A 24,256-nucleotide genomic window follows, 5' to 3' on the forward strand; every position below is an offset into this window, starting at 1 on the left:
AGTTTTGGAATCATGATATTTTGACATGAGAAAATAATTAATTAAAACAGCGTTTAACCATTAAAAAGATTAAAAAAATTATAATTATATGAACAATAAAAACCAAAATGTACGTTTAGTTAGTTTGTCTTCAGCAGAAATGTTCAAGGATGATGCACTACTATCAACGCTAGTTAAAGGCCATTGCACTACTATGATAACTGGTTCATGCTCAAAATCTACTTTCTGCATCACTTCACCGCATGCCTAATAGTATCAACACGAGTCCGAACGTTGTCTCAAGTCTAAGATGTTTTTTGGTTGGTGAGTGGGAACGGTAGTGCGGGTACCACAACCTTCCATATTATTCCATTATCTCTACCAAACTGGCGTAATGTCCGTCAGCCATTATCTCTACCAAACTGGCGTAATGTCCGTCAACCTTATTCCCTGTCCTTATTTACGTACAATACACTACAGTCACGCTTTCGAAATGCAATCGCTAGAGACAGAAAAAATTCGCGGACTCATTTATTATGTAAGGGGCAGGCATTTTTCGAGAAAAAAAAATTCTAAACGCCTGTTAGACTGCAACTAGCTATACCCGCACCAGCGGTTTCTTCCTTCTGATTGGCGACCGTCTGCGAGAGAGCCACTCAGGACGTGTTTTCTGAATTAGTACTATGATTGGTGTTGTAACAGTGGACATGTATCTGAAAGAACCTCGCCCATAAACGAAACACAGACGATGATACAGTGTGTTTCAACTTCCAGCTACTCTTGAGAATCTTTTCGCGAAAAATGCATGGCCCTGGTGATATGCTGAAAATCAAACAGAGGTACCGCTGTGCTTCTTCTGCCATCGGTTAACTGTTTAACTGGAAGGAATGTAGGCCAATCGGAGACCCAAGTTACCCGGCTGTGACGGAAAGGAGACGTTTGGCCGAGCATGCAGGGGGTCGCGGAGGCCGCCGAACCCGCGGATAGCAGTCGCGCGTGGCAGCGGGAAGACAGCGGGCCTCCTTGTTGCAGAGGGTGAGCAGGGCGAAGGAGAGCGCGGTCGCGGGCCGCACCTCCCAGGTGCTCGTAGACGCTCTGCGCAGGCGCTCCATCGACGGCCAGCAGCCGACGTGAGTCGCCACCTGTCGGGCCCGCCCACTCAGCGAGTTGCGCCGAACAGGGAGGGTTTCCAACACTAGCCCGGGGGGGAATAGAGGTGGGAAATTATATAAAAAAAATAAACACAAATTATAAATATTTTATCTGTTGACATAAATTGCCCCTAAAGTGCTATAGCCTATTTCACTTAGTACCTTAGTGTTTATTTTCATAAAAAAAATAAAAAAAAAATACATTTTTGATCGACTAATTTTCAAAAACTTTCGTGTTGGGAGCCCCAGACCACTTGGTTGGACATTCTCAAATCAAAAGTCCTAGGTAAGTAACTTTTTTGTACGGGGGGTTTGGGGGAAATTGTTGGTTTTAAGGGGGATGGGTGGGAATGAAGCAATTTCAACCCACTCTCCTGGGTCTCATTCGCCTATCTTTCGTATATTCCTACCAAACTCCTAGCTCTTGACACAAACTTACATTTGACCATTAAGGCTGAGACTTGCTTTCTGGATCTGGCTTGTAATGTGACAAGTGTTACGTACTTCTGTGAGCATGCCTTGGCAGGCTTGCTGCAAGCTTGACACGTGAAGACCAGCTAGCTTGAATGAAGCTTGCTGCAAGCTAATGTACATGTCATGACACGCCTAATGAATGTTTGATGGCAAGCCTTATTCAAGCATTTTTTTTTTGCTATCTCGGAATAAACACATTACGATATTCTCATGAAACCCTTTGCTTCTACACAATGAACATCTTAATAAGGGACACGAATGTTATCTTCCATGATTTGTTGTGAGGAGCCAGCCCAGCATTTTCCTGGAGAGCTTTAAGGTAATTGTTTAGGTGGCCTCACCAGCATTCAAACACGTGTTCTCTGGAAAATGACTACTGTCTTATTACTGTGTTCTGCGCACAGATATGTTCCTCCTTAGGCCCGTTTTAAGACGACGCGGAAACGGAGATGGATCTCACGGAACGGAGTAGCTACAAGCAAGCATGTGGACGCGGGCTTGTATGAAGCTCGGCAATGCTCAGCTCTTCCGTTTACCTTACTCCTTGCGACCAAAATAAGCCGAGCGTTGTGGTAGCCATATTTGTTTACTTTTTAAATATGTGAAAAATTGTTTAATATTTTACAACATCTAGTGTTCTTAATTACTTGTGTGGCTTATTTTTATTAAACTTGTAAATACTAACTGTGTTTTGTTCTCAGATCGTTATTTTTTTATTAACTTAATTTTTAGGGAACTTTTATTACTTTTACGTGAATAGTATAATCGATAGACAGATAGTAAAACGTAAGTATCTTGCAAGTACGGATCTGTTCCCGTTAATACGTACCAGTGTCACTGTAGAAACGGGCTACTTAGCGTATTGCGGAAAAGGAAGGAATAATTGTTATAGTACAAAAGAAAATTCACACATTTTACATCTAACAAATGCAGACGTTTAGTTTTGATTGCCAGGTGGTTTCAATTTGGATTTATTGCAAATGAAAAACGTGGCGGACGCTACCGTTATCTGGTTGATTTCTTAAGGTATCCCCCCCCCCCCTTTTTCCCCCTTAAAATTTGTCTTTTATGATCTCAATATTGATGATAGTAATAACACTAATTCATTTATTCACTGTCATTCAACTGTTTCTGGCACAAGAACATCCATTGCTTTTCTTTTGCAAAACCACTGTTTTGACAAAAAGTGAACTTTCTTTTGGTGTTTTTTTTTTTTTTCCATGTCTGGTTCCACGGTGTTTCACCTCCAGAGAAGAGAAGAGTGAAAAAGTGACACAAACCTCTCAGCCAGAGTGTCAGAAGGTACTTTTCCCATTAAAAACAAACTTCTGAAAGTAACTTAATTGAGTTCAAGGTACCTGCTATTACCACCAAAAATGGTAGTGGACCTACATGATTGCTCATCTCCATGAATCACATATTTATGATCATAGGTACACTTGAACAAAAAACTGATCCATGTGAAAAAAATTAGGAAGACAACATCTATTGAAGATGCCACTGCACAAAACTAAAATGTTTCTCAGCAAAGTGGCTGGATTTCTGTCACAAAAGATGCCATTAACACAGTATGTATGAAAACCTAGTCAGTAGGCCTACTTAGAAGCTAATTAGCCAATCATTTTTAAGCTGATGTGAAAGCCACAGAATCATGTGTTAAATGTCAGTGGTTCAATTCCAGCCCCTGGGCTTCTTAGTTAAGGGGGACTAAGTCTGTGTCCAAGAATGTGCTCGTCTGAGCGTCCATTATGATCACGGCCGACCCTTTGCATCAGGCTTCTGTGTGCAGTAACTACGCAACGTAAAACATATTTATTTTTGACATTATTTTTGTTGTACAGCAATAGTAATTTTCAGACTATTATTTTTGACGTGACGTCTAATAAATCGATGAACGCTGGCTGCACGTACAAAAAAGTGTCCCGTTACGCACATTGTTCCGTTACACTGTCCCATTACGCTCATTGTACGCTTGCGCCGCATCTATCTCTTCCACTCGATTGGAACAACCATCGATTTGACTTTTTCGAGGCACATTAAACTTGAAGCACTCCCATTCGTTTCCTACTTTTCCTATCATCGTCCTATCCTTAACAGAATAACACAGATTGGAAGAAGTTAAATAGCAAACATATTTGAATTAATGAGTGCAATTAAAAGTAAATTTATCAATTAAATTGTAGATTTCATTTCACTCCTCCTTTGTATCCATACAAAATAGTGATAATTCAATAAAAATGATTCAATTTTATTCATAAAAGTATGCAATCATTTCATCAATGTTTTGTTATGATGTCATGTTAAACTATCGTCCGTAAACAGACTTTACAGACAACCAATTTTATTTTCCAGAAAGAAGAGATTTCAAGCGATCCTTTGATCAGGTAAGACATCCAGCTGCCCAGTTTGATTTCCTCATGAGTAACAGAGTGCTTCACAACGTGACGTGTGCGACTGATGTAGGTTTCAGGTCCCGCACACTCCCGAGACAAAAGCGATGGCTATTGTAGACACGAGTGTCGCCAAGACTCCAGCAGTGAGTAACATCCAGTCAACTTCCTCCACTGTTTATTCGTCATGCAACTGCACTGTTTGCTTAGCTTTTGGCCGCAGCTCACCTAGAGCAGGGCTGTTCAATTAGTTTATTAACTTGTTAGGATATTTCAAACATAATAAAGGTGGCCCATGCTTATGTAAAGGGTCGTCGATAGAAACTAAGAGGGCCGGGGGCAAATTATTTAGTAGGGCTCCCTCCCCAATACCTAACGTTAAAGTTTTGTAACAGAACTTAAAAAAATAAATAAATAAAAAATTGTAAGCAAGTCTTTCAGTACTCGCCAATGATGTGTAAACATCTGTCCTCATGTGTTCTCATGTCACAAATAGACTTAGGGGAAGGTCGTACAGACCATTCCTAGTTCTCACTTCTGACACTAGGTAGCAGCACTTTGCAGGTGTTAGTGAATAACTGGTTACCTTCATAGTTCTTATTGTTTGCAGGGGCGTAGCCGGGGAGGGGGGGGGGGGGTTAGGGGTTCAAACCCCCCCCCCCCCCCCCTTAGCACCAAATCTTTAATTAATTTCTTATTCATCACTCAAACAAATTTCATATTAAAATTAATAAAATTTTTACCATTACAATAACTAAATTTAAGTACCGAAAACTGCTACAATAGCACTATTTTACACATTAAAATCCAAATTTTCACGGGGGAGGACCCCCGGACCCCCCGCTTTAATACGGAGAGGGGGGGGGGGGGGGGGGCATGCTTCTTAACACCCCCCATACACAAATCCTGGCTACGCCACTGATTGTTTGGCGACTACCATCTTTGTTCAGAGGACAAGTGAGCCGGTGAAGGTGTTCGTTTACATTTTGTGCATGATAAGTTGTTTTGATGAAGGCGTATCTCCTTTGCGGGGTAAGTTGTGCGTGTGTGCGAGCATGCATTTGCACGATGCGTTTCAATTTGTTAGGCAACTATATTTGTGTCTGATAAAAAATATATATCCTTGACAGCCTGCACTATATAGACTATATAGACTACAGCTTTTGTGAAATTATTAAATTATTATTTATAATGGAAAAAAAAAACTAATCAAGAATTAAAAATAGTAAAAAATATAGTGTTGCTCATGGTTTATGAGAGCATAGACTCTGTAATAAATCTGGTTCAAAGCTAAGTATAATTAGGGTTTCTGTCTTAAAACCTTTATTGGTAGCACAGAACCCAACTTAACATGTTTCATTCTGGAGAACTGTAAATGATGTTACAAGCTGTTGAGATGAGCCCCGATAACGACCGCTTGTGTTGCAGCCGTCGGTAACACAGCTGGTGGAAGCAGTGTTTGAAGAGGATTTGCCACGGCAGCTCCCGAAGGTGTCCTTCCGCCACCACACCAAGCTGAAGGAGAAACTGCGCACTCTGGCATCCTTCCTGAGAGACAGCATAGTGCAGATGCCGGAGAACAAGATCAGGGCCTTGAAGAAGAAGGTCGTCCACAAGGACTACTCTGCCAGTACCACCAATGGTCAGTTCAAAATTTCTTGCCCTCCCTCTACCTAACTTGCAATACAACTTCTCACATTCCAAGGTATACTCATAAACCTGAATTTTGGTTAAGTAACGTCTGATGGCCCATTCTACTATTCCCACCATTGGTAGGTCGCACTGCAGAGAAAGTAGTGAGCTCTGTTTTGGCCAAAATGTGATGATAAACATTAAAAAACTATATATAGCTTTAGTTCACGATACCCATAAGGTCCTTCCCCCAGCCTAGTTTTGTTAATCTGGCGACAGAATATTAGCAACCCAGGAGCCCAGAAAAACCAATGGGCCATCTGATGAAACATAAGCTTACTTAGCTTCCCTAGTAAGGGTGGGACTACCATGAGTAACTTAGGGGAACCACCCTCTTCAACCCTGCTTTGATCGAGAGTCAACCTTGGTGAGGTTGAGCACCAGCTAACAGGGTCCAAACTGCATTCACTGCTATTGCTAAGAGGGTAAATACTAATCCTGCTTGGTGGAGAAGGTCCACTACCACACAGCTTCCTGGTAACACAACTGCCTGACAGAGGGGTATGTGACCAAGGACAAAGCTAACAAGTTGACAAGAGGTTGGTTTCATGTGCAAGCTGGACTCCCAAGGGGACTCATCCGAAGACCCATTCCACGTGCCTTTGTAAATCGCCACTACTAGGGCTGGAAGTGGTCTCGAGCCATCAGTTCAATGAGCGACACTAGATGTACAGGTGCTACAATCTCTGCTCCCTCCGCCCCATCACACATTTCAGCATGACGCTGAAGGTCATAAATTAACTATGTCATTGTAAGCTGTAAAAGGCTCAAAACAAAGAGGACAGCATGCCACATGCCACAATTTTGGGGTTCTCTCTGACTCAGAATGGAGAGGGTTCCCTGAAGTCCTGTAGTCTGTCCACCATAGGATCACGACCTCTCCCCCCCAGGCAGAGATCTGCCTCTGGAAATGTCTGGAGTAAGGTCATCTCCTGCATTGGCTTCAAGGACAGGAACAGTTCCTCTGGCACTGCTACTGTTAGAGGAAGAGGCCTCATAGTACTAATATTTAATGATCCAAGAGTACCTGATAGTTCTACCTGCTTAGTCAAAATATCTCTTATCAGAGAACATCTGATAATTCCTTCACAAAAAGTCACCCAAATATATTTAGATTGCATGTGGAGCATATTAAATATGTTTTAATGTATTAAATTTATGCTTTATAGTAATCCATCAATTTGTAAGCAATAACTTTAATAAACAGGAAAATATGGGTATGATCATAAATATTAAGTTAACTATAATTTATTAAAAAATATATATTTTATAAATTTAGGTCACACCTCACAACAAATAACTAACACAACTTTTTTGAGTACACCATCTATGTGTACCTATTCGAGACTTACCCAACACTCCCAGAATACAATTTTTAGTAAATTTGACATAATGCACTATCAAAAAATATAAAAATTTATAAAAATACGAATCAACAATCTCTCCTGGGTTTTTGAGTAAGGTTTTGTTACATGATGAAAGGAATATTGATGTTGGCCAACAATTATGCACATTACTACAGCCAACAACTGAACATAGTGTGGCATTACTTTATCACTCAGGTGATAGGTCACACACAAAACATGAAAACTGCACGATTATGTGGCAGCGTTTTCGAAAGCACGCACGCCACACCTAGAAACTCACAAGTTCCAGCATTCCCCGCGCCGAGTGTCACCTTGCATTGCGCCGACAGTGCCACCACTCGTGACTTGTTTCAGATCTATGCATCACGAAGGTGAGCGAAGAACTGGCCAACGCAATCATGAAATACGACTTGAAGCAAGTAATGGAGTCCAAAGAAATACAGAACGTGATTGACTGCTTGCTGTACAAGCTTATGAAAGTGGCGTATGAAGATATGAAGGATCAAAAATGAATGAAAGAGAAAGAGGTTGCCTGTTATGTTTTCATTTGTCTTATGTCCAATTGTTTTTTTGTCTTTGTGTGATTATAACCATTTATAAATTGTGAAAATTAAATTTATTACTGCCAAAAATTGGTATATATCCAATAAACAAACATTTTTCTTTTTTTTTTTTGTGATTACAATTAAAACTCAGGATTAACAATATGTACTATACATACAATTCCATTAACTCTGATTGTATTTACATCAGTATCACATATACACGAAGACTTTCATCCCTGAACACTGAATATGCACTGTCATGGTTGCCTGAGCACTATGTCTACTATCAGTGGGCACTCTGAGCTGTCTTTCGCCTGCCTGAGTATCTGTGCGTGTTGCCACGCTTCACTGCCCTCGCCCCCTGACAGTAGAGCAGATAGTGTTACTGTTTTGCAGCCTCTAAGGTCACTGGTGAATGTCCTGCCAACATCTGAAACAAAAATACAGTTTTCACTAAATGAAAAAATGTACTGGGGGATAGACCTAACACTCTAAGCCCTAGAATATTTCTATAAAATAAGCAAATACCATGATTAAATAAATAAAACAAAATGAAAAAAAACTTTTCTAATATTAATCACTGCTATAAAATAAGTTTATCATCAATCAGAGCAAGAGAGCAAATTAAAAAAATACAAATTAAAATTGTTTTTTTTAATTTTTTTTAAATATAGGTACCTACTATTAAAACTGTATCATTATAACTTAAATAACATTGGATAATGAATACATAAATTTTATTGAGTGCACTAAAAAAACATTACAGAGTCATCAATTATTAAACCAATAAATTATTGGCCCGTACAAGAGATGGAAGTAATGGAAACAACCTCTTGTTTTCTGGCTAAAGCAAAGTTGCAAAAATGTAAACATCAAAAATTTTATCTTTATTTAAATTATTTTTTTAGGTATCAGAATAAACACGGTTCTCAATCTTTACTTCAAAAGAAAAATTTCATGAAAGAATTAGTTCTCTTTGAAGTGACAGTGAACAGATAGAAAAGAATTTGATAGCAACTCTTGCAATAACCATTAATCACCATCGGAAGCACCACAACGTAAATAAACATATGTATTTATCTATGCACACCTATGTGCATGTGTGAAGATGATGCGGTAATCGGCTCTAAGTTTGATTAGACTCCCCAGTATTCTCAAAAGGGAGATGGCCATGGCATGACCAGGGAAGATTAGGTGAGATGATACTGCGATGGTCCAACTCTGCCTTCTGCAGTACAAAGTTATAGGGACAGCACAACATCCCATCTTGAACCCAGGAAGGGCCAGGCGGGGCAAACAGAGTCACCCAAGGAAACCCATCGGCTCTCTGCAACGTCCGCTACTTATACAAAACAATGAAGTTTACCCTGCCCGGATGCACTCCCCACCTGGCCCCTTGTTTACGAAACACAAATGAACACTCCTCGGTTTGTAAAACCCAAATCCCCCCACCAACGAGCTGCAGCTCGTGAAGGGGACAACAGTGGGAGGTGCGGTCACCTGCAGGGAGGGGCAGGCACACATCGCCCGAGCTCAGCTGCCACTGCACCTGGCCGGAGCCCTTGGTGAAGGAGGAGTAGTGCACCGCGACAGTGTCCACCACCAGGCCGCTGTCGCTCACGTCAAACCTCCACTGCACGCGGCCCTCCTCGCTCCCTTCTGCGACACGGAGCACAAGCCAGACGCCTTCAGTCTCAGCACGAGGTCATTTGCAGGGATGGCAAAACTGTTCAACACACCGACTATATTGTTTTAATTACCATCAATACTGATAAAATATTGGTATGAAAATATAAATACATCAACCTATTATAATATAAAAACTTTTACCCATGCTTTAATTACTATAAAATTATTATTTAAGTTAATGATATATTGAATTCTTGAAGTTATCTTGGACTCGACTTAGTTGACTTGCTAGGTGTATCCACTATTCCATCTTTTAATTTATGAAGTTTCAAATGGGATTTAAACTTTGATGTTTAACCAGAAATTTTTATCAATTTTCCACTGAAGTCACACTTTGCATCAGTTTTACTGAGTTTTGTAACGTCACAACACTGAATACGAAATCACTCCGTCACATTACAACACTGAAAAGACTGAACACAAATATAAAATCAGTTATGTACTCGACATACGTGTACGTATCAACTTTCACGTCACCGGCCACTGCCCTTGTCCAGCAATGCTTCAACTTACCCACCTATGAAATTACATACTATAAACTCCAATATTTACCCTTTTCCCCCCCCCCTCCTTTTAAATAATAAGTTGTCTTTCCAACGCTGATTCACTATTTTATTATTTTTTCTGCCATATTTATTTACAGAAAATTTTAATAAAAAGGTTTTTTAATTGAAAAAAAAAAAGTTACTCAAATTTGATATTATTAGAACAAAATATTGATATAAAAGATATCACTAAATATTTATAGTAAATTATACAAATTTTGAACCTGAAATAACAATAATTCAGATTTAATGATATATTGCCATCCCTAGTCATAGAGACGGAACGAGGCGTGCAACCACAGATTGTCACCTTATGTTTGTAAATAAACTTAAAAAATGTCAGCTTGTCTCCGCCGGGAACTGAACCCATGTCACCTTGATGGGAGACAAATAATCTGTCCACTCGAATACTCAGGTCCATTCCTTTAAAAAAGCTTTAGCAAAAAGTCGGGTTTACCTTTCCTGCTAACACAACCAAGCAACTAGAGGATCAAAATTTTAAATGCACAAGAACACTTTGAAGAAACAAAGAACGCATTTTGTGTACATAAATAACAAAATATTTTATGAGAAATTGTTGTTACTGAACACATACACTTAATAAAAAATATGTAAATATAATTCTTTTAATTTTCAAAGCTGTTAAGCTCCATTGTTTGTTTGCTGGTATAGACAGATAATTTGGTTTAGGGTGATTTCATTCAGTAACACATGCTTATAGACTTGAATATACTAATTTCATATCTAAAGTTTGAATAACACATGTTAATGAGCAGCGTAGTGAATTTTTACTAATGTACATACAGACTTCCATAAAAGTATAAATAACTTGGGGTGCGGACTGCCTAAAGCATTAGGAGCGTTCAACAACGTGGCATCATGATCGTACTCGCTAGTACATTTTTTTGATGACCAATCTTGAGTGTTAGTATGGTGGTTTTGGCAGGTGCAATTTGATATGTATGTTAGTAAAAGAATTAATTTGAAAATTATATACTGAAAGTGTATCAGACTGTAATTTAGCCTGCAGAGTTATAATAGAGAAATGTCAGAATACAATCTATGCGCACATTAGAAATTGACCCCAAAATAACTTTGTCCAATAAATATAACTGTGTACAAACTGGAAAATAAAAATTATTTATAAGAAATTAAAAATATTATAATTACAAACAACAACTTTAAAAAAAGTAATACCATAACATTATAAGATTTTTTTTTTAATATTCGTTCAAACATTTAAATCATAACATGCAAGGCAGACAATTTGCACGTTAAGAGATGTCTTTATATTACTTTAAAAATCTCAATGTTAACTGTTTTGATTTATTACATAATGTATTGCCAACTGTTTGCGGTCATTCTTAATTCTTAACAATTACATTTTTTTTTAGTAATATCATAACTTACCTTAACTAACTTAACCTTAGTTGTATAAAAAATTGATGCCAAGTTCTTGTTGTCTGATATGCACAAAATTATTACATTCAAGATGTGAGTGTTGTGAGCATGCTCTGGAGTGCTAAATGCATTTTGATGACCACTAACGCAAGCGCTCAGTGGTGTATGTAGATCGACTCATGAGTGCTCTGGATGATAATCAAACAGAAATTACTATAGACAACACATCTGATATAAAATTACTGAGAAGTTTACTTCGCTGTAGGTTAAGATGCAACTTGAACTAGGGGTTTGCAATTTTATTTCCTCAAGCTAATAAACCATTTGACAGGTCAATATCCAGTGTCCCCAAACACATGGTGAAACAATAACACTTTAAGACCTTTAAATAAAAGAGTTCCTATTATTTATTTTATTAAAGGGTGATTTTTAAGTATACCTGTAATAAAAATAAACACGAGCAAATATATTACAAAATTTTCTAGAATTTGCATGAAATACTGATTTTTAAGTTGGAAAGCTCATATATTTTTCCGAAATAATTTCCAAATGATTTGAGTGGTATCCAAATATTTATATTAAACAAGGGACTATAAACTAAAGTGAGATGTAAAAAAATTGTGAATTAGCAAAAGGTTACTGGAAATTAAAGTTTTATGATTTCCAGCACCTTTTCTGTTTATTTATGGGCTCTTCGTTACTTTTGCGACCAGTTCTTTAGTTTCCTTACTTTTTCGAGACTTTCCTGCGACACCTACTATCATGACAAAGGGGGCACGGAAAAGAACCATATTGAAGGAATTCTCTCTTGCCTCCTCAAAACAAGCGGAAAACTACCAAGTTAAAAGGACGAGAGGGAATTAATTCTGCCATAATTTCTTATACATTCATTGGAGCGAGTACATCTTTGCTCTCAGAGTAGTGAATAGAATATGTCGGTAGGTAGTGCTGTCAACACCAGCAGTTTCCTAGGTTTTAACTCAAAAGACTACAGATAGCACATCTGACAGTGATTTTCTGTAGTTGCAGTTATAAATCTACTGAACAGATCATGCATGAGAAGATTCTTATAACCAAAATATGTAAAAAAATTATGGTACAATTCTCCTGGTATTTTCCCTTATGGTAGTTTTCCATTAAAGTACTTTTCCCTCAACCTACTACAAACACCATTGTGATGGCAGAAACTGTTGTCTTCCAGCCCTAGCCCGCCTCAGCAACAGGTGTTCTGATGTTCAGGTGTACCTGTCTGTAATCCTAACAAAAGCTTTCTAATCCGGCATGTTTGAGACCATTGTCATACAGGATTAGAGATGTATCACGATAACAAAATGTCAATATGATTTTAATGGGGATAGCAAAAAATAATTAATATGAGTACAATTATAATTAAAACAAGTTGAAATGAGCTACTTTATGGAAAGAAAAAAATTACACATGAGCATTGCACAGTGGTGCGAACTGGCGGTCAAGTTTAATAAACACCCCGAATTTACCCAAAAAAAATCAGAATTAAAAAATCAGCTTATGAAGAATGTGTTTAACTGTAACTCTTTCATTTGTTATAGTGTCACACATAACCTCAATGGGTGACACTGAAGGTTACCAAAAACATTATATATGAAAGTTCCAGACATGTTGGATCGTTTAATTTTACTGTACTAGTATGTTATTATGCATAAAAGAAAAAAAAAACATGTTCGAAGTAATACAAATATTAAATAAGATATTTTAGTGAACATGTCGATAATAAGTAATAACTTGTATTAATATGTTAAAAGAGAACTTAAATATACAGAAATACAACACTAAGAAAAACAAAAGAACATGCAAATATCAGATGTATGCTGACTGTAATTACTGGGCTTGTAAATTAAAATACGTATATACAGTATCAAACATTAACCAGTGTCAGATTGAATGCAAGGTGGCATGCGATGTGAAGCGTCAAGAGAGCTACTATGAACAGGTGGTACCCGTGCGGGCCAGGTAGATGAAGCCCCAGTCGTGCTCCACCTTGCGGAAGACGTTCTGCACGCTGAACGCCCCGCTCTGCCAGCCGGGCACGTCGCCACGTGGGCCGGCCTCGTAGCGGTCCCCGGCAGTGCAGTAGCCGACCTTCAGCCGGAGCGCGGCAAGGTGCTCTGGCCCGGCCACCCAGGTGTGTGCCGCAGCCTCCTGGACCTCTCTGCGCGCCAGGCGCCACGCCAAGGAGCCGGATGTGCGTCCCTGCCCCGGCACACCCGTCACGTGACACACACTTACTCACACTCGGCACGAGCTCTACCCAGTCCAGCCTTCATTTCATTACACTGTACCTGATGATTGGGGTTTCCACATGATTAGATGCCAAAATAGTGAGATTTTTCACATTTATGAAGGTAGCACAACTATTCAAAAACTGTAGTTAACTCTTGTACAGTACTACTTTATATATATATGCACACACACATATATATGCACACACACACACACACACATGCACACACACACAACAAATCACCTTAAATTTTAAATAATTATTTTACCAATTTTACATGAAATAGTCATTTTATGACTCACAGAGCCCAATTCTGCATTTTTTTAAAAATTGTTGTCTGTCTGACTGTATGTGCGCTTATAACTCAAAAACAACTTGACCGATCGTCCTGAAATTCGGAATTCACTAAGATCATGCAGTTGCGCAAATTATTGGCTTTATATGTATCTTCAAAAATAAAAATACTCCAGTTTCTCATAACTACCTACATATATGATGGACATGAACTTTGTAACAGATCATGCTATTTTTGTTTTTACTACTTAGTTTTGTGATTGTGTTTTGTTTTCGTAACAGCTTTTTGTTTTATACAATTGTTATTTTATGATGAAATTCATAACCGACAAATTCAATTCATAACTGACATCATGTAATTAATTATCTGCATAGCAGGCAGGTATCGGCTAGTTCTACAATAATTTAAAAGTTTGGATGTCTGAATGTTTCTTACTCTATCACGTCTTTATTTTTTAACTGATTTTAATGACTTCTGCAACGTAAGTAGCTCACGTAATTGATTAAACATACAGTATTATTATTTACATCCCATAAGCCATAATAAAAGCACACTTCGTTAGGGAGAAACCACTAAACTAAAATGAAATTACAAAGCTAACAAGTAGCAGCATGGGCCGGAACAACTATACAATAAAGGAGTAGCCTGTAACTATGTTTAAAAAGTTTATAAATAAACATTTTGTTTATGTTATAATTTAGAATAAATTTTAGAACAAACTAAATTTTTTTTATATATATTCTTTTCTACCACTACATATTAATTATTATACTGTGAATACCAGTTATTTTTTTTATAGGTACTATATAGAGAAAAATACGGAGAAGAGTGCATCATAAGAAATGGAAATAAATTGTTTTACCCACATTACTTTCTCACCCCCCCTCCCCCCCTCAATATTACAAAGGAACAAGGAACTTAAATAACCCTGGGACAAATCTTCATTTCCAATGGTAATGTTCAACAGCAGCAGTATTCACCTGCAGCTCGGCCGGAGAGGGAGCGGCGGCGGGGGAGAGGAACTCGACCAGCTCGGCGACGAGGCGGCGCTGCAGGAAGGCGCGGCGGGCCGGCGACAGCCCCGCCTGGCGCCGTGCGCGCAGCGACAGCACGGCCTGGAGCAGCTCCTCCTCGGAGCACTGGGTGCGCCTGCGCATCACGTCCCGCCACTGGGAGGTGTAGCGCCAGGTCACGTCCTGCACGTCGTCCCGGGAGAAGGCCAGCACGTAGCTGAGGCGCTTGCCCCAGCCGGCCTCGTACATCAGCGGCTGGTCGCACACGTCCTCGCAGGGGTCGCAGTGCAGCCAGCGCCCTTGCCCCGTCGAGTACACCTGCCATGCATATCACTGTGTGGAGGATACAGCGATATAGGATGGGCTGGAAATTGAGACCTCTCACTAAAGTCGCTCAAAATTATATACATCGTCTGTAACCTCATGTTTTCCTTTATAACAATCATGTAAAATACACTATTTAAACAACATAAAACGTACAAACTAAAAAAGAAGTAAGAAACTTGTCAAATAATTCTACACGTGTACTTTTTATTTATTTTTGTTAATACTATAACAACAATTTACAAGACACAGGCAAACACTACACAATTCAAGTCCATTATGCCATATCGCTTGGTCCCACCCGAATAATTTGACATAGATGTGTGTTACTGCGATGTTTGACGGACCTGAATTAAATTTAACTCTGTACAATCTTATTTCAAGCGATCAAGTCAAAACAAAAGTCTTAATTTAGAGTGTAAGGTGAAATCTTATTGCAAAGTACGTACTTGGAAAAAAAACCACAGTTTTGGTATTTCATAATGAAAGTACTTTATATTTAACTGTACTTATCGTAGACACTTGAAAATGTACAAGTACATAATTCAAAGTGAGGTGTTTTGTAATGAGGATTCACTGTAATACTATTTTTCATGACTAGCTGGCATTTGAAGAATGTTATGAAATGCTCTTTTTCCCACTACCATTCTGGTGTAGCAGAATTCAAACATACAGAAAAATATTTATGAACCAACAGGATGTCTACCAATACCTATTCAGAAATTTTCAGGACCTGAAATTAATATTGGTTTCCATTTTTGTAATCAAAGTATCATCATTTATAACTTTATAACTTTATATGTGAATAATATGCAAAAATAAACATAAGTAATACAAGAAAATTTCACAGAAACTTGTTCATTTTTATGTAAGAAAGCTAAAACTTTTTCAGATGCTTAATTTAAGGAAACTCCCCCAATTATTTATATGTAATGTATGACTCTAAATTGGAATGAGTCGCCAAAAGACAAAATGCAGGTTAGCAAAAAGCTACAGGAAATGAAAGTGTTGTGGCTTCCAGCACCATTACTGGTTATGCCAGAATTATTTTTGTGTGCCCGTCATAACACGTACCTAGACACCCTGACCAACACAAACAGAAGAATGCAGACGTATGGCACGGCAGCCACGCCTCGAGGGCAGACGCCCGCGAGAGGCGACTCACCTCGGTCCAGACGTGGTCGGTGAGGTCGAGGACGAAGCGGGCGTCCCAGCCCAGGGTCCGGCACAGCAGGGTGAAGCAGTTGGCCCACTCGCCACAGCGGCCGCGACGAGTCTCCAGCAGCTTGCCAGGGTCGTTGTAGCGAGGGAACAACGTGGGGTCGCGGCATGTCGCGCACTTGTACACCTGCGACAGACCCGCCATGCTCTGTGCTCTGTCCCGTGATCCCACATTACGAACAAGCCAAACATCATCTAATATCTTAAGGCATAAATTGGAGGATGTGGAAAACTTATTCCCTTTTGTGCTTTGAACATCTGAAATTAATTATTTTTCAATATCACTTGTCCTCAATCAAAATAAAAAAAATTGTCAAAAATAGTACATAAATAACTTATCTAAGTGATATGAGTTTACAATACAAGGGCATATAACAATATGAATACAAGTATGTGATTTAATATAGTTCTCAAAAAGTCAGCGCATACCGCAAGTCAACAGTACATATAATATAAACTGCATAATACTGAGGTAAATCATATAACGTAATATAGGACCAAACACAGGAATAAAAATATTGTGTTTTACAATAAGTATATGATGTAATACATCACACATACAGTTAAAATACGTCATAATTTTGGTCCTTATTAAGGATGGGTTGGTCGAATCTTCAAACTCTCGATTATAATTGAATCTCTAGTACATATGTGAAAGATTTGAGATTCAAGGCAAAAATATTCAATGAAAAATATTGGCAGGAATGTAGTAAAATCAAAAAACCCAATACTGACAAATCTGAAGTTTATTATCTCATTTTGTGTTTTTCATCTTACCTCTCTTGTTACAGTTTGATAAGATATTGTACTTTGAATATGTAATTATTTAAATGAAATTACAATATGCATTGATCCAAGTAACTTACTTCATAAAATAATCATTTAAAGGGTAAATATTTTAACACCATAGTAAATATAGTTTTCATTTCTCGAAATTTATTTTATTCTAAACCTTGAGACCTAGATTCAGAGTCAAGGTACACTTTGTAATTCGAATTCGAGATTCTGATTCAAGAAAACTAGGATTCAACCCATCACAATTTATTATTAAAAACTTTTCTACAGAATACTACATCCATTCTCCTAGCATCAATAGCTAAGATAACTCAATCAGAAACACTAGTATACCTGCTTGGATGGTAAACATTTGACACCTGAACAAATCCAGCTGGTTTGGAATTTAATAGGATAAACTAAAAATCTACATTAATGCCATTGTATTTAATATGCATGTTTACATTAATATGGTCTGAATTATTTTTAACCACACACCAACTATGTAAAAATTAAGATAATTTAAAAAATTTAACACAAACATGTCAGGTTGTGTGAAACAACTAGAATTTAACCAAAAAAATGAAACAATAGTTGGAAGACTATCATTAAAATGAAATGAAATTTTTTTTTAAGGTTTACCTCTAAATGAAAATTTTTTCAGAATTTGGATAGTTAATTTTTTCTTGAGGGCAAGAAGAAAAAAAAATTGACTTAAATACAGAATATTTGCTACTTTGTTAACTAATCAAATGCTTTTAGAATTTTTTTTTTTATAAAATTGTTAAGTAAATAGCATTGCTATTCATAAAAAAAAAATTTCAAATAAACAATATTCAAATATTATTTCACATGTAAGGTTGGCATATTTTCTGGTAATATTAAATTTATTTTAAGTTGTGAATTGTCCTTTGAGATACCCTTTTAATTTTTATATTACAATTGAAGTGGTGTTATATCGAAGTGTGTTTAACTTTCTAAGTCATCTTATAATCAAGAATTACTTATATTAGGTATCCTTCAAATTTAGTGTTTTATATTTGAGGTTGACTACTTTGAAAGTTATCTTATAACCGAGAATGTTTTACGTTGGAGTTCGTTTTTACAGTCAACGTTGTCTTACATTTGAAGTCATCTTAATTCCAAGTTCATAATACACACCATGCTTAAGATAATTAAAATTTAACTACTTTAATGGTTTAATATTCAATTTCTTTCATTATAACAGAAAATTATGAATTCTAAACTAGTACAAACTTTTTTCATATAAACCAATAACCAAACATTTGTAAGGCACTCAAATAATTCATTTCACTAAAAAATTTTGTTTATTGAAAATCACAAAGAAAATTTCTAATCAAAACATAAATGTTCTGAATTTTTTGACATCAATTTCACTTTTGAATGCTTGCAAAACCCTACAAATGAGTTTTAATCATAAAAAAAACTTTTTCTCCAATGTATAACAAATGAAAACATAGCAATATGAGAAGCCACCAGGCAGTGGGTACATAAATTAAATCATTAGAAATTATAGCAGTGGTTTCCAAAGAGTATGCCACAGCTCCCAGAGGCACTATTAAACAAGGCAACCATACAAGGATACTAATATAGCTTCTAACTATATTAGGTATTTAATTTCAACAAAAACATCTTTATGGCACAGTGTTAAATCTGTTGTTCTTTTTCATAAACTAACTTTTCTCAGAAAGGCGTAATTTGTGCATGAGGTGCACTTCCACACTGAGAAACTTATGAGCCTGTTATCGCCACAAGAAGAAGCGTCGAGATATGACCATCATGTACGGGGGCCCCTTCCAAAAGAAATATAATATTCGAACTCTACCTGCACCTGTAACCTGAGCCGGAAGAGACTTACTTATTTTATTTATTTACTGGTTTTACATCTAGCAAACAGCGAGGACACCAGAGAACACATGTACACATATCCAATTGTATAAGAATTGGGAAAAGGGTTGACGGAAAACCCGAAATGTGAATGCAACGTCTCACCGTCACACCGCACCACCTAACTGGCCAGGACACGCAGTTTGCTCGGTGATAATTTTCGGACCTAACGACCAGTGCTGCCATCGCTACAGCGCAGCAGCGGACGTGTTGCCACAGCATCACACAGCAAACACAACAATAAAATTGGTATTGTACATGCAAAATTGTAGGTTTTATAAACTGTCTGACTTGTGGCTTGTATGGATCCAAAGGACTGATGTCTCGGGGGAAGGGGGATGTGCACTTGTCTCAGATCATAGAAACCACCGAGATGAGGAGCCGGAGCGGGCGGCAGTACCTCGACGCGGATGCCCGCCTCCAGGACCTGCTCGTGCGAGGTGGTGGGACCCCGGCAGGTGTCGCAGGCAGGGGCGTCCACCCAGGAGAAGAAGGAGCCCTTGAACCAGTGCAGCAGCTCCAGCAGCAGGAGGTCGCGGGCGTCCGGCTCCTGGCCGGCCGGCGCTCGACCCGCCTTGACGGCGCGTCGCACGGCCGCCATGCGCTCCTCCGCGGCCCCCGCCAGCCGCGCCAGCGGCACCAGGGACAGAGCACGGTGCTGCAGCTCTGGGTCCTCGTACTGCAGCACGAGCGCCGCGTGTCGCTGCATCTGTGCCAGCAGCCCCGCCTGCCGAGCATGGATGCTGCCCTGGTCTGCCTGGTCAGGTGGTAGCTTTAACAAGAGGATTATTAGATGCTGAACATACAAATAACTGCTACGTTAATATAATCACCTATAATCATCTACTTGACAATACAGGTATTAAAGTACCTTCAACAGTCGTCAGAAACCTTTATTATGCACATTAAGTACATCTTAACTGATAATAAAATAATTATAATATAATTCTACAATCTTAATTTTAAATAAATTGTTTTGAGGATATAATAATAATGCTATGTTGTATGAACTATGTTTCTTAATTTATAAGTTTTTGTTAAATTTTTTGTAATCTGAAGCTTAATTACTGTTTATTTTTGTTCTTTTTGTGTGTGTTTGTTGTCAATTGTTTTGTCTTTAGTATCGTTCTGTCATTGTCATTTATGATTTCATGTTAGTTGTATCTTGCCTACCATCCAAGTCCTTAAGCCATACATAAGGATGTAACAAATGTTAAGTAAATAAAATAAATAAATGTGTGTAAGTGAGGCGGGTGCTTCTAGTGTGGTATCATCTTTAAGCGCAAGGCTCTAAACTGCCGTGCAGTCTTCTCATCGTGCATAGAGCAACCATGAGAGTTGAGCTGTGACCATGACATTACTTAGCTGAGAAATGATGATAACGTTCCTTGAGTGCTTTCAAGAATCTGCTCCGGGTGTTTCATACCTAAAAATTACTCTGAAACCAATGGTTTTTGCCATTTTAAATTTCCTAAAAGTACAGTTTTAAAAAAAAAAAAAATATATGGAAATAGAATTACTAATCCACCCTCAGCAATTTCTTAAATTCTTTTCGTAAATAAACACCACTTGAATATTTATAGCAGTTTTGAATAGCATGGTTTCCTTTGAACCGTATATGTGCCCAGATGAGCGAGAGACTTAAGATCATACCAGAGGATGAGTGTTGTGAGGTAAGAAATGAGGTTTGGATGGGACAACTGCTAATTATAGTTACAGAGCACTTTGTGGTAGGTGGTAACGCTGGTGGTGATGACAACGAGGTGATAAGATGAGAATAGAGCTGTGCCAGAATGAATGTGCAGGGGAAATGGAAGTAGGTACTCAGAGGATATGCACCAGCTCATGGCAACGTCCGCTATATTTTCCAAGTAAGAATTATTCAGGTTTGACTTCACCAGGAATTGAATCCGGATCACCTGGCTGCGAGTTGAGTGATCTGACCCTTAAATACTGTGGCCCTGCCATCAAAGGAAAGCCAGAGAACCTGGAGCACACTGAGAAAATCCACCAGCTCATGATTTCCACTTGCAAGAAGTCTACGCCATGATCTCTGACAGGCTGTAACCTATTTGAAGCTGCCCTGAGTGATTATGTTTGGTTGGTCAGTCTACCTGAAAGGTTGGCGAATGGCAACACAGCCGCAACACAGGCTTTTTGTTTACTTTACCCCTTGTCAACAGCGAGGTAGTTAGAGGTGTGACACACGAGAATGTGGTAACAACGGACATTGACAAACAACTCGACCACTGCCTACTGTAAAGAATTATCCTAGCATTTTCCTTAACTGATTTCAGGAAAACATGGAAAACAAAAAACAGGTTGGCAAGACCAGGATCTGAACACATTCTTCTGGAACGCAAGAAGATTCGTCCAGAGGGAGGGCAAGATCCCAGAGGCACGGACTCCAGGGTTTTGAGTTTCGAGATTTTTTTCAAACGCTTGGGTTTACCTTGATAGGACAAAAATCACAAGTCTACTGTTGATATAATTCATAGGAAAACTTACAAGTATTGCAATGTAACATACAGTTCACATTTACACACAGTAACATTTAGAGTCTTTAGATTTTTTTAATTGTGAGGTTTAAAAAATTGTATTAAATAAAAGTATGCCCCTGGGCCCTTGATGTTTCTAGATAGCCCTGAACGCAAGTCCAGTTTACCAATGCAGTTAGCAATTATAATTATAACTGATGAAAACTGGATGTTCACGAACTCTCAAGCCCTTTCATAGACACCAGCTACAGCTGATAGTGGGACCCCTCTGTGCACCAGATAAACTGAAGGCACAGTCACGACTGTCAAAAAAATACGGTTTATTGAATGCTACGAGTCTGTCCAAAAAAAAAGAAACTAAATTGAAAACAATTTTTGTACCTCCAAATACATCTATCTAATGAAAATGTTTTCTTGAATTTTCAAGGCACAATAACAATACAGAAATATCCTAACTTGTGCCACACTTTTTTCTGTTTGTAACAATGACCAAGTATGCTATGCAATACAATCATCAAAGATTTGATCCAAAAATGCAAATTCACTCTTTTAACATTTAAAATAATGGATGTAGTTAATCTTTATTAGGTAGTAAATAAACTTATATCATAAAATTTATTTCAGAGAATCAAATTTTATAAAATTAACTACACTGATTTATAAATACCATGTTATGTAGTTATAATTTTTAACTTTACTGTAAGTAATTTTATAGTTTATTATCTGTATGTAAGAAAATGATGATTGGTGTAATTATATATTTTTTTTAGTTGTGTGCATTGTGTGTGCACTGCTGAAAGACTACCTAGTTAAGTAATGAACCAGACATCACTTCAAGCATGGAGCTGTGGGAACCATCTGCACCTGGTGGGGTTGCTGCACAGGCGACTGGGGAGCGGCGGCCGGCGGTCGGAGGTGCTCCGCCCTGCGTGCAGACAACGCTGCGTGGAACTTCCGCAGTCTATCCAGGGGGACGGCGTCAGGCAGCGATAGGCACTCTTCTCCCTGAACCCACGCAAACACACCCTGCAGGCCACACATACTCTACTTACAGACGCAATTTACCAAGTGTTATTTCTGGCACCCTAAAATATTTACTTGTTGCAAGGTCAAGAGGACAAGTTATTCTATCCACTACAATACAGAGTGTTTGCAAATTGAATGTTAGGGAACACAGGTCACGAAACGAAACCCTGCAAAGTTAGAGGAGCAAACAGTAGCGTGAAAATCTGAATTTAGCGATCTTCAGAGGACTACTCCATTTGCTGAGAGAATTTGCGATCGCAGCACAGTGGCGTTCAAACGCTCCGTGGAAAGCAGGCAGCGAGCCACATTTAGGCATAGGATGGTTGGTTGTGGTAAATTTACACGTTTGGCCTTGGGCGAACAGCATAGAGTTGACTGTGGTAAGATGCTGCAATTACAGATTTGGAAAACAGCAAAAGCACTGCAGACTTATCATTAATACAGATGGTCGATATGTTAATGGTGTATGGCCAAGCGCAAAGAAATTGTAGCTGCAGCAGCTGCGCATATTTCCCAAGGGCACTTTCACAATAGATGTGTGCTGAATTTGAAACCATCATACGGATTAACCAGCGACTGCGAGAAACTGGGAGTCACATGCCACTAAGGGTGATGTACATCAAACTGTGTACGGCTAACTCTAAACGTCTGCGCTCGACTCGTTGCCTACTTTCTAGGAGCATTTGAATACCACTGTGCTGCAATTGCATGTCCTCTTAGCCAGTGGAGTAGTTCCCTGAAGCCAGCCAAATTCAAATTTGCATGCTACTGTTCACGCCTGTAACTTTTAAGGTTATAATTTCCAGAATTGTTCCTTAACAAAAATTGCAAGTTTTAACATTCCCTGTCACCCATTAAAATTATGGCTCGCAATATGCAAACAAACTGCATTCACATGGTATGTGTGAATAAAGTGACAGAACACAAACATTTGAGCAGAAATAAAATTCAAAAAGTTATTTATTATTTGTTTTATGTTTATTAAAACGACAGCTGGAATTATAAATTTCCGTAAATTTAAACTGTCGGTACAATAAATATGTACTAACCCCTTACTCTAACATTCAAACACCATTTAAGCCACTGGCCAACAGTTGGCGTAAAGCCGTTGGCCAAAAAAAAAAAAAAAATCCAACTTAAAAACGCATCCAAATACAACTTATTAATAATAATAATAATTTACACAATTACCGACACTTTATCCATAATAACCGATAATTTAAACTCACCTCCTCAAAGCCGAGTTCAAAAAGACACTCCATAGCTCCAATTACGGGAATAAGTTTATCTTTCACTACAGCATTATCCAAACGTAAAGTTCTGAATTTTGGATTTTGCGGATCTCGAATTATATTTTCAACAATTTTTAACAGAACCACTGTAGTTTTGTCATACACGGGATTTGGATTTTCTTCCACAGTCTGCAACGAATCAAATGTCTGAGAAGTCATTTGTGCTTGATGAATCAATATAAATTTGTTTTAAAAACACACATAACCTAAAGATGCTAAATATGAACAGTTAAAAGAAACAGACGTTTGACAACTCATGTCCACGTGACACTCAACGACCACGTGTGATACTTGACTGATTACCAACACCTTAGACTTTATTTTATTTACAGTTTATAAAAAATACATAATAGTTCTGATCTTAAGTTTCTGTAACATGTTTATAAAAATAATGTAATTTCAAAATTTTACT

General features: G+C 38.2%; 2 protein-coding genes across 4 annotated transcripts in view; one reads left to right on the forward strand and one right to left on the reverse strand.

Moving 5' to 3' along the window:
• Positions 1 to 7,708, forward strand: part of LOC134530596 (uncharacterized) — a 60,115-nt gene extending 52,407 nt beyond the window's left edge. Inside the window, exons 11-16 of the mRNA XM_063365571.1 lie at positions 1,012 to 1,109; positions 2,855 to 2,906; positions 3,957 to 3,988; positions 4,068 to 4,140; positions 5,423 to 5,636; positions 7,408 to 7,708. Of these exons, the coding sequence (XP_063221641.1) occupies positions 1,012 to 1,109; positions 2,855 to 2,906; positions 3,957 to 3,988; positions 4,068 to 4,140; positions 5,423 to 5,636; positions 7,408 to 7,565 (627 nt within the window). The 3' untranslated portion in view covers positions 7,566 to 7,708. The remainder of the gene's footprint in view (positions 1 to 1,011; positions 1,110 to 2,854; positions 2,907 to 3,956; positions 3,989 to 4,067; positions 4,141 to 5,422; positions 5,637 to 7,407) is intronic.
• Positions 6,917 to 24,130, reverse strand: LOC134530594 (peptide-N(4)-(N-acetyl-beta-glucosaminyl)asparagine amidase). Of its 3 annotated transcripts, none has more exons than XM_063365568.1 (8): positions 23,782 to 24,130; positions 22,391 to 22,531; positions 19,429 to 19,800; positions 16,291 to 16,473; positions 14,769 to 15,119; positions 13,210 to 13,462; positions 9,099 to 9,257; positions 6,917 to 8,028 (listed from the first exon to the last, which is right to left on the reverse strand). In XM_063365568.1, exons 1-8 carry the CDS (start codon positions 24,001 to 24,003, stop codon positions 7,856 to 7,858), a joined length of 1,854 nt encoding a protein of 617 aa, XP_063221638.1. In that variant the 5' UTR covers positions 24,004 to 24,130; the 3' UTR covers positions 6,917 to 7,855. The 3 variants fall into 3 exon arrangements, with proteins under 3 accessions (XP_063221638.1, XP_063221639.1, XP_063221640.1); XM_063365569.1 differs by having other exon boundaries at positions 19,429 to 19,755; positions 23,782 to 24,121; XM_063365570.1 differs by lacking the exon at positions 6,917 to 8,028 and having other exon boundaries at positions 9,102 to 9,257; positions 13,250 to 13,462; positions 23,782 to 24,121.
• Positions 24,131 to 24,256: the final 126 nt, after the last annotated feature.

The sequence above is a fragment of the Bacillus rossius genome, chromosome 3, assembly GCF_032445375.1.
Source record: "Bacillus rossius redtenbacheri isolate Brsri chromosome 3, Brsri_v3, whole genome shotgun sequence".
Classification (NCBI taxonomy): Eukaryota; Metazoa; Arthropoda; class Insecta; order Phasmatodea; family Bacillidae; genus Bacillus; species Bacillus rossius.